Source organism: Xiphophorus hellerii, chromosome 22 (genome assembly GCF_003331165.1).
Source record: "Xiphophorus hellerii strain 12219 chromosome 22, Xiphophorus_hellerii-4.1, whole genome shotgun sequence".
In the NCBI taxonomy this organism is placed as follows: domain Eukaryota; kingdom Metazoa; phylum Chordata; class Actinopteri; order Cyprinodontiformes; family Poeciliidae; genus Xiphophorus; species Xiphophorus hellerii.
The window spans coordinates 4,232,680-4,242,920 of record NC_045693.1 but is presented as its reverse complement, the minus strand read 5'-3'; the positions used below and the strand labels follow the sequence as shown (position 1 = coordinate 4,242,920).

The window sequence follows — 10,241 nt, the reverse complement described above, 5'->3', positions numbered from 1 at the left end:
GATGTTGAGCACGTCGTCCAGGATGGACGGGCCCAGGTCCAACTCCAGGGAGAGGAGCGACCCCGTGATTTGGCCGAGGGAATCCTGCGAGCCGCTTTTCTCCTTGGAAAGCTCAAACTCAAAATCGCTAATGCGTCCCTCCTCCACGCCGCTGTCCCTGTCCACCCTGTCCTTGTTGCACTTGGACAGCTCCTGCTTGAATCCCACGGTAATGTCATTGTTAAAGTATCCGTTTCGATTGAAGACGTCGTTGTTCTGGAAGTCCATCTTGTTGTCGAAGCTGCCGTAGCTGTCGCTGCTAGTGTTGCTGTTTAAGCTACCATTAGCTTTGCGCAAGCTATTGTCGCTGATAAAATATGGCGACGGCTTCTCAAATCTGCCCTCGCTCTTGTTTAGCTTGTTAGCCTTAGCAACCGCCTTCAAGGTTGACTTGTTTGCGCCTTCCAGCAGGTCCAAAAGGACGTCAGGTTTCGACTGGAGGTCGGCGAACGGCGACGAAGGCTCGCTGTCGAAGACGTCCATGGACCTCAGCAGGGCGTCCATCTGGAGCATCTCCAGCTCATCGGGGTTTTTGGCTTTCATTGGCGGCGACGGACTCATAAAGTCCTCCAGCGGATCTGCTGGAACTGGGAAGACGGTGGAGGAGATCAGCGGGAGGGTGAGCGCTTGGCTGCCCCCGACGGTTGGGAGTGAGATTGCATTCTTGAGGACCGGTGAGGGAGTTTCGGCGAGGGAGGCGTCGCTTGTGCTGTGCGCTCGCAGATACTCACTTTGGTTGCCATAGTGAGCGTGGACGTCCTTTTTTCCAGGCAGAAGCTCATACTTCCCCTGGAGGAAGGACATGTCTCCAAAGGCGTCTCGTTCTCCACCTTTCCCGATGTGGATGGTGTGGCGGAAGTCGCCAAGCGGAGGGCTGATCATGTCAGGAGACAAAATGTCTCTCAGCCGACATTTTTTCCCCTTCTTGCTGCTGATGGGTTTCAGGTAAATGGGAGCTTTGGCAGGCATGGCTGTTTGTTGGGAGATTGCGTCGGATGTTTAGGATGAAAACACTCTGTCGGTCTGAACGTTACGGTTCCCCTGCGGAGGGGCTTCAGTTACATTCTCAGAAACACTCGCCACATGCAGGAGTCCAGGAATAATGGCGGCATTGATCTGGAAACGGCTCTCCTGTCGGCGGCGGCGGTTTTCAGAGAGGGGACACTTTTCTGAAATCAGACAAAACAGAGACAAAAATGTGAGTTTTCAAAAGTTTACAGAGAAATCTGGGTAAAACTTTCATGACAGTCATAAAACATGTTGTAACACCATGACAGTCTTTATGAAAATTACTATTTTAATGGAACTTTGCATTAAAAGTCCCATTATTTACCAAATAATGACACTAATACTGACTTTATTAACGTCATAATATTTTGACTTGTCAGATTATTATGACTTTGTTCTCATAATATGAATATTTTTGTAATATTTCAACTTTATTCTCATACAACTTCATTCCTGTAATAAAGTTGAGTAACTGATCAAATATTACAATTTTATTGTTGTAATATTATGACTTTGTTCTCATTATTACAACTTTATTCTTATGATATGATTTTATTTTCAAAATATCACTTTACTCTCATTATTTCACTTTTATTTTCATACAGTTTTATTCTTGTAATATTATAACTGTTTTCTTAAAATTAGGTCCTTATTCTCATTATTTTGTATTTATTCTCATACAACTTTATTCTTGTAATTTTTTGACTTTATTCTCATAGTTACTTTTTTTTATGGCCGTAACATTCTGTAGTTCATTTCATCCTCTTTGATACAATTACATATAAAATGCATTGATCAGATTGGGTGATGTTAAAGTATCAGGAAGATGCTGCTGCAGTATTAGCTACTGTTTTGCCTCAGTATGATAGATTTATTAGAAAGAAATCTTTACTACACGCCCCAGAAATAAACTTTCAGCGTCTTAAAGAGTGAGGAAAAAATCCTCTTGTCTCGCATTTGAGAGCAAAGGAGGATCAGGCCTAAATCTGCAGACTTTGCTGCTGCATTCACACGTCTTCTGGTCTGCGCCAGCTCTGGATGTGCTAATGTGGAACAGCTGGGCTGCAGATTGGGAGCGAGCGGCTGCAGAGAGGGGGATCAGAGCAGGGCAGCCTGTTTTTGGAGCGAGCTACTGCTCCAGCATGATAGAAAGAGCTGCACCAGAGGAGGGCAAAGTGGGAAGGACCGGGTTTTACAGGGCTTTACGGGGATTGTGTGAGAGATAAGAGTGAAGAATTACAGAGCAAAGGCATCTTAGGAGGGAACAGGATGCAGAATGTGAACTGGTTTTTCTTTGAGGAGCAAATCTGTTGTGACCATAAGATCAAAGGTTGGTAGAAAACAAGAAATTGTACTCAAGTTAGAGTAACACTACTTCAGCATCTTTTTATTCACGTAAAAGTCAAAAGTAGCTACCCAAGCAAGAGTAAAAAAGTATTTGGTAAAAAGTCTACTCAAGTACTTAGTAACTGATCAAATTATCAGTCATTTAATATTTAAAAATTACATTATTTATATGAATTATTGTCATTTTGGTCCTTAAAATACCAAAATGCTCACTTAACTTTATATTTTGTCCATCTCCACTGCAAAAACATAAAATCTTACCAAATATTTTTATCTAGTTTCTAGTGCAAATATTTTATCATACTTGAAATAAGACAAAAAATAACCTGAACGTAACTTCTCAGCAAGAAACAGGAGCTTGTTTTAAGTAAATAATTCCTTATTATTGATGGAAAAGTATTAGTTTCATTGGCAGATAAATTAACTTATAAAATGGGAAAATGTCTTTTTATAAGTGAAATATTCTGCCAGTAGAACTAGAACTTTTTCAACAATATTAAGGAATAATTTACTTAAAATAAGCATCCATACATTACAAAAAAGTTACTTTTAGCTTAATACAGTTGAAATAAGAGAAAACTAAGATATTTTCACTAGAATCTAGACCAAATATACTTTGTAAGATTTGTGTTTTTGCAGTGCAAATGGACCAAAATATAAAGTTAAGTGAAAATGTTGGCACTTAAAGGCCAAAAATTTAAGTTACAAAAAAATAACCAAACCAGGCAAAGGTAATTGTTTGTAAATAAGCTTCTTTCAATGTAAAATTTATGAAACGTGTACAAAAACTGCAGGTGTGTGTCTGTGTCTAGTGAATTTCTGGTTAAAACATGTTTGTTTTTCATTCAGTGGGTAGAAAATCCAGAAATTTTACTCAAGTAAGAGAAGAAATACTTCATAATAAAATTACTGAAGTAAAAGTAAAAAGTAAATCATAGTAAAAATACCCCTACTTAAGTAAATGTATCTATTTACTACCCAACTGCATAGGATCACCAGCTAGGTTACAGAAATGGAAAATTTGGTAAAGTTGAGGACATTTTCCATTTTAAACCCATTGGAGAATGTCACCAAGTTTAGAAACTAATGGAATAGAAGAACAGTCAGTAAAACAGCTTGTGGCTAAAGGGAGGTGACAGCCTGTGAGTAAGAGGAGCGCTTTCCCATTTATAGGCATATTTAATTAGCAGAGAGTGCCTGGCCAGACTGGTCCACACCTTACATTTCACTCAGGAAAACATCCACATTCCTGCAGCAGCCGACCGAATCGCCGCTCCGTTCTTATCTGAGTCACTTAACAAGTTTGTGTTTGTTCAGGAGGCCCATTAAGGGACACACACACACACACACACACACACTGGGCGTTTGAATCCAAACAGCCTCCGCTATCGTCACAACTCCTCCATTATTTGAAAATGAGGTTTACGAGGCAAAATCTCAGTTTATCACTCGATGAGCACATTGGTGTTAAATATAGCTCTGACAGCCGGCAGGATGTGTGCGAGCGTGTTGAATGGGAACTTAACTTAAGAGTTGGTGAGAGCGTTTGTGAGAGGTGGCGGTGAAAGGTGTGACACGTGTGAGGCAGAAAGTGGGATGAGGTAGAAGTTAGTAGAAGGAAATACAGCAAAAACTGTACTTGGTTGTTTGTTTTTAAATTCTAAATTTTATTTAGGAACAACATGAAGATGTGAATCATCTATTCACATCTTGTAAAACAATATTTTACAATTCTCTTTCCAGTGGACTGTATGAATCCTGACGTGTATTCAAAGTTCCAAGGCTGAAGCAGAAGTGATCTGCGCCATCTTGGTAGGCAAGTGCATTCTGTTCGAGACCAACAAAAAGAAAATATCTTAACCAATGTGTGAGAGAAAGATACATGAACAAAATGGCTGCTGTCGGAATCGACCCGTATGAGACGGAGAAGGAAAATATGTCAGACGATGGCGGACAATCTGTCTCCGATCTCCTACTACGAAATAGTTAACTACTTAGTGAACAGGAAGAGTACGTACAAAATGGACAAATGTAATGTTTGTAAAGGGCGTACAAACTTTTTGTGTGAATAACAAGGTTCTGGTGACTGGCAGAGTAAGTAAATGTAGTAACAAACACATAGGCTACATGTCCGTTTTAGCTAGCAGGTAAAAGTTACATCAGCCTAGCTGATTTAGCTAGTTTGGCAGTAAGCACTACAGTAAATCAGTCATATTTATCTTAGTATTACACAGAGGTGGGTTAGACTACTCAAAAATTGTAATTGAGTAATTGTTGTAGCATATTTGTTTATGTTATAGGAATGAAGCGAGAGCTAGCTGTAAGCTTGTAGCTTGTTCATCGTTGTCATAGCAACTCCATAGCAACTGCCTGCCAAGATGGCTGCCAGCTACAAAGTTCATAGACATGTAATGTCTAATGAGAGCTATGAATACCCTTTCATGTGGTTAGTCAATATCCAGTACATTTTATTCTGTTTGTTTTATTTTGTTTTTGCTTAGAACAGTTGAAAGAAAAACAATGAAACAAAACTTCAATACAATAAAACAGATTATTTTAACAGAAGAGAGGAGCTAACAGTTTCAGATGAAAGTCCACCATAGTGTCCAACATTCCTCAAATCTGTCCTGTTTCAGTCTCAATGCAAATGTCAGTTCTTCCATTCAAAGAATGTTTATGTAGTGCAGATATTTCATCATTCATTTCTGAGTAATTGCTTTTTTACTGGCAATTGGCATTGTATTAAAGCCATATATCTTATAAAGCCCTTTTACACAGCTTGGTCATTTGCCCTGAACATAGCTTAAAAGTTTGAGTCAGTATTTACTGGCAGTAATTTTGAAACAAGTCTTGTAGTTCAAAGAAAGAGTAATCCAATATGGATACTCTAAGGTTTCCACTTGCCGTCTATGAGAAGGCAGCTGATACAGTGAAAGCCTGAAGGACTGACCTTCGTGTCAGGCTTCACGCTGGACTTAAACGGCAAGAATGTATGGAATTCAAGGGGACAGCAGCAAAACATGAGACATATTATAATTAGGTGTCAGTCTTCCATGCCTTAGCCTTAATGAAACCTTAATCTGTTTCATTAAAGCTGCTCTCAAAGTTTCCTATCTCACCACGTGAATTAGGTTGGTTTAAGTGTAAAGCAGTGTTTCCTAACCCTGGTCCTCAAGGCTCACTGCCCTGCATGTTTTAGGTATTTCCTTGCTTCAGTCCAGCTTATTTCAATTGATGACACATTAACAGGTGTTTGTTGAACTGCAATCAGTTGAATCAGGCACATTAAAGCAGGGAAACCTCTAAAACATGTAGGACAGTGAGCCTTGAGGACCAGGGTTGGGAAACGCTGGTGTAAAGTAATGAAGCGGATTTTATAAGACATTCAGTTTGTTATATCTTTATGGTTTGATTATTACTTTATTCTTATATTTAAGAATCTTTTGACCATTTGAGGATGAACGAGTCCCCCCACTATTTAGTCAAATTATTGTTTATTGGATTAAACAGAAAATAGGTCATGCTGCCGACAGTTGGAGCAGCTCCAAGCCTTCTCGATGAACAGATTTTCAGCAGCACACAGTGTCGGCATAGCATATTATGGGATTACATTATGTTGTCATTGTGTCTTTTCTGCAAGATTTAATGAGCATGGCCATTGCCGTCGTAGAAATTTTAATTTCTCCCATTGAAATTTGGGAGAAATTCAATGGTTAAATTTCAACCAAACCAAACTTATTTGCTGTTTTAGCATTGCAATCTGCCTGTAGTTTAGTTTTTGTAGTGAATTAACATTAACAGCTGCACTGGAGGATGCCATTTCTAGTAAGCTTTATAGTGTCGTACTAGCGCATTACGTATGTCACAGCCAAACGTTAGCGATTGGCTAAAACTTAAAACAGCAATACAGTTGTGGATTTTTACCAAGCTAATATTCAGTTAGCATTTTTATAAATCACATGGAAATACAATATGTTCAAAAATAGTTTGTCATCCTGGCATAACTGGGAATGAAAATGCATATTCATAATTATCAGATTGATAAAAATGTGACCCTGGAGACTTCTATGCTGAATAATCGACAAAGTTAATTGAGGTTGCTGACTGAATGATTCCATGAGTCACTGTAAATAGTTGAACAGGTGTATTATAGCAAAACAAGCCCTAGATTCACACCATGCTTTTGGAGCGACTCCAAAACTTAAACCAACTCGGCACGTGCTGCAAAGTACGATTTAAGTGGTGTCGCCACCACAGATTGCAGCCCTGGGTTTCATTTACACCTCCTGGGAAGATGGAAAGCTGATGGCAGCTTCCTCTTAGAAATGCTTGCCCAAGCAGTCATGCAGTCATAACGGGAGTGGTGCAGGAAGAAAACACTGTGTCATTGGGTCAGCAAAGTATCTGTCTGGACATGCAGGGATCTGGAGCCAACCCAGCCTCTTTAAAACTGGAAGGCGAGGCAATGCATGCGAGGTGAGGAAGCTTTGAGTGTGGAGGCCGATAAATATAGAGCTGGTATCGGGTAATTAAGCTTATGGCTCGTGATCCGCCCGGGTATTTCTGGACACCTTAAAGGCGCTTGTGATATCAGCGGCTCGGTATTATTCTGAGATGCAGCGTAATCTTACTGTAGTCTAAATAAACGCTACAGTTTGCTCATGCTTTGCAGTCTGCAAGCAGCTGCTACCTTCTTTTTAAAAATAGATACAGTGCACTTCCCAAAATATCCATCGAATTATGACCAGAGTGACTTTTCACACACAAAAAAATCACCATACTTTAATCTACATGTTGCCTTTTTTGGGACCATTTGGAAGTAAAAAGAGTCCAGCTCCTCCCATTCTCTCTATAAAACAACTTTGATGCTACCAAGTCCTCCTCTTGATGTCAAACTGACCTTGACTTGGGTCACGCCTTTGCATATCAGAAAGACCCTCTCTTTGGGGTTGTTATAAAAAGCACATGCCACAGAGGGTAATGGCAGCCTTACAAAATACAAAATATAATGAGCTGTTTCCTCAATTATAGGCAAAGGCCTTGCTTTCAAAGAGTCCAGTGGCTTGAATGAATAGCAGGGTGGAGTATTTGTTCTGTTTCTTTCTCACTCCCCTCGTGCCACCCGCATGCATGGCCAGCACTTGCCAGAGTTTTGCTTGGCAGATGCAAGCAGGGGAACTGAATCAAAGCGTTTGAAACATGAACAGAATGTCAACATGTGCCGGCAAAAATCAACACTCTTCTTCTTGTGTATCGCTAAAGGCCTCTTCAAAATCCGCGACTTGATAGAAATACAAAGCAAGAGCAGCTCAGCAGAGCAAACAAGCTTTCTTTACAAGCATGAAGCCGGAATATGAATGTCTCCTGGAAAACAGGGATACTAGAAAAATTGCTGTTCCTCGTGAAACAGCCATGAGAATGCTAATCTGCTGAAAGAAGCTGCTGAACTGAGCTGAAAACAGCTGAAGGGAGACAAACTGAGGACAGCTGACTAGACGGACAGAGCTGAAAATATTTTATATGGAGCCCAATGGAGGAAGAGGTGACATACCTGCACTCCGGAAGTGCTTGAAAGTAAACCATAAAACCTACAGCACTGATTCTTATATTTACTCAAAGCAGACACCTGTGGCTACATTTTGATGCATAAATTATTTCTGTAGAGTGAAATATGTACAAACAGCAGCATTTTGTTTGTGAAAGCTGAAAAGCGTAAGTTGCTAGAGTGCGCGCTCTGCCAGTTGAAGAATTCCGCCATTGGATTTCATTGTAAAACTGAAAACAGCGAAACATTTGCATAAAACTTAAATCGTGAGTTTAGAAAAACCGCAAGAGATATCAAAAAGCTGAATAACATGAAGATAGCTTTACATCTTGTGACTTGTTTAAAAGTTGAATGGAGTTTTTAGGTTGAAGTTTCCAGAAGTAGGAGAGTGTTAAAGAGCAGAATGTTTTAGCTGAATTTTGTGGAATTCTGAATATTTTATATGGAGCCCAATGGAGGAAGGTGTGACATGCCTGAACTCCAAAAGTGTTTGAAAGAAAACTGTAAAACCTACAGTAATGATGCTCATGTTTTGTCAAAGCAGACAGCCACGGCTACATTTTGATGTATAAATTATTTCTGTAGAGTCAGATATGTACGAACAGCAGCATTTTGTTTGTGAAAAAGCAACATTGAAAAAGCATCAGTGCCCACTGTCAGTTTAAGAATTCTGCCATTACATTGTAAAAAAAATTCTGCATAAAATATAAATCATGAGTTTAGAAAAACTCAAATCAAAAAGCTGAATAATATGAAAATAGCTTAACATCTTGTGATTTGTTTAAAAGTTGAATTAGGTTTCTAGACTGAAGTAGGCAGAATTAACAGGCTGATGAAGATAAAGTTTTTGCTGAATTTCAGTGGAGCCAAAATCTGCATAAAAGTTAAAATATTATAAAAAGTATGAAAGCTGAAAATACAAAAAGATACAGCAGAATTCTCCTGAAGAAGCTGAACGTTTAGATATATGAATTGTTGGATGTGCAGAACTAGTATGAAAGATGCAGTAAAAAAGAAAAGCACAATCTTAAGAATCTGATGTGGTTTTAACTTAAGATTACATAAATGAAAGCAAAGCAGAGATTTTTATACATGCTTGGTCATAGTTTTATGGTTCAAACCATTTTCTCAGAGGAACCCCCACAGACATGCATGTCAGCAGCAAATCTCCAGCAGCATCACTCGGATCATGTTAGCATCGCAGCGTGAGGTCAAACATCTCTCCCTTACCTCGGCTGGATTTGAATCCCGGTCCGGTATCCCTCTGATTCTCCGGACGAAGCGTGTCTGTGTGTGTGTGTGTGTGTGTGTGCCGCAGTGCTGCTCCTGCGGCGCGCTGACACTGTCCTGCCTTCTGTACCCGCCTCCGGGCGCTGCACTCCGGATGACTGGGACGTCTGCTGGACAGCTGTTTGGGAATTGCTCTCCCACTCCTTTTTCCTTCTGCAGTCTCCTCCTCCACCTCGCTTCACTCCCCCCACTGGCTCCCTCTTCCTCTCCCTTCTTGTCTGTTTCTCTTCCTTCTCGGTCATCTCTCTCCTGCAGCACCTGTGCACGTCTGTCCACTCTCTTGCAGAGCTTGTTTTTTTTTGTTTTTTTTATCCGTTCATCAGCTTTGTTTCTGCAAAATAAATATGTGTTATTGGTGTGTTCTCTGACTGTCCTTGTTTAACTTTCCACATCTGATAAGAACCAATCTGGGACTCACCCTGGCTATCTTTGGCACTTGTCCTGATTTTTCTTTTAATCTGTAAACACGCATACTCATTATTTTCCCAAACTGTAATTTTGCAATCTCACTTCATGATGAGATGTGATTTTTTTTCTCCCCTAAAAGCTGCAGCACAGCGAGGCGTCATCGACTGAACAGACTAATTGTTGCAGAATACTGCAGCACTGCAGCACATGGCCAGCTGCTGCATGCTCTCACTCTGCCTCCCTGCAATGATTTCTAAATGAGACCCAAGGTGGTGTGTGGGAAAGAAAGGCTTCAAAAATAACACAACTAGCAACAAGAACACCAAGCAGAGGCAAATCCACTTTCTTTTATCCTGAAATTCCCATCACCGTGGTAACCACTCTGCTTCAGGGGTGATGGGAAACAATTTTTTTTCTGCGCGAAGGGCAAAAGGAGAGGTGTGAGACTCGGCTTGTTCAGTCTTTTTTACATGCTGGGGGAAGGGTGCCCAAAAATCAATCACTCCACTTCATCACCTTCCTAAAATAAAGGCCTGAGTTATTCTGTGCCAAAAGTGATTTTGGCAAAAAAAAAAAAGTAACAGGCCATTATTTTAGGAAGGTG

At 40.2% G+C, this 10,241-nt stretch overlaps 1 protein-coding gene across 1 annotated transcript in view; it reads right to left on the bottom strand.

Moving 5' to 3' along the window:
* Nucleotides 1-9,388, bottom strand: part of cdc42ep3 (CDC42 effector protein (Rho GTPase binding) 3) — a 9,938-nt gene extending 550 nt beyond the window's left edge. The window contains exons 1-2 of the mRNA XM_032553959.1: nt 9,170-9,388; nt 1-1,208 (exon numbers count right to left, since the gene is read on the bottom strand). Coding sequence (XP_032409850.1) covers nt 1-1,008 — 1,008 coding nt within the window. The 5' untranslated portion in view covers nt 1,009-1,208; nt 9,170-9,388. The remainder of the gene's footprint in view (nt 1,209-9,169) is intronic.
* Between the last annotated feature and the right edge of the window lie 853 nt (nt 9,389-10,241).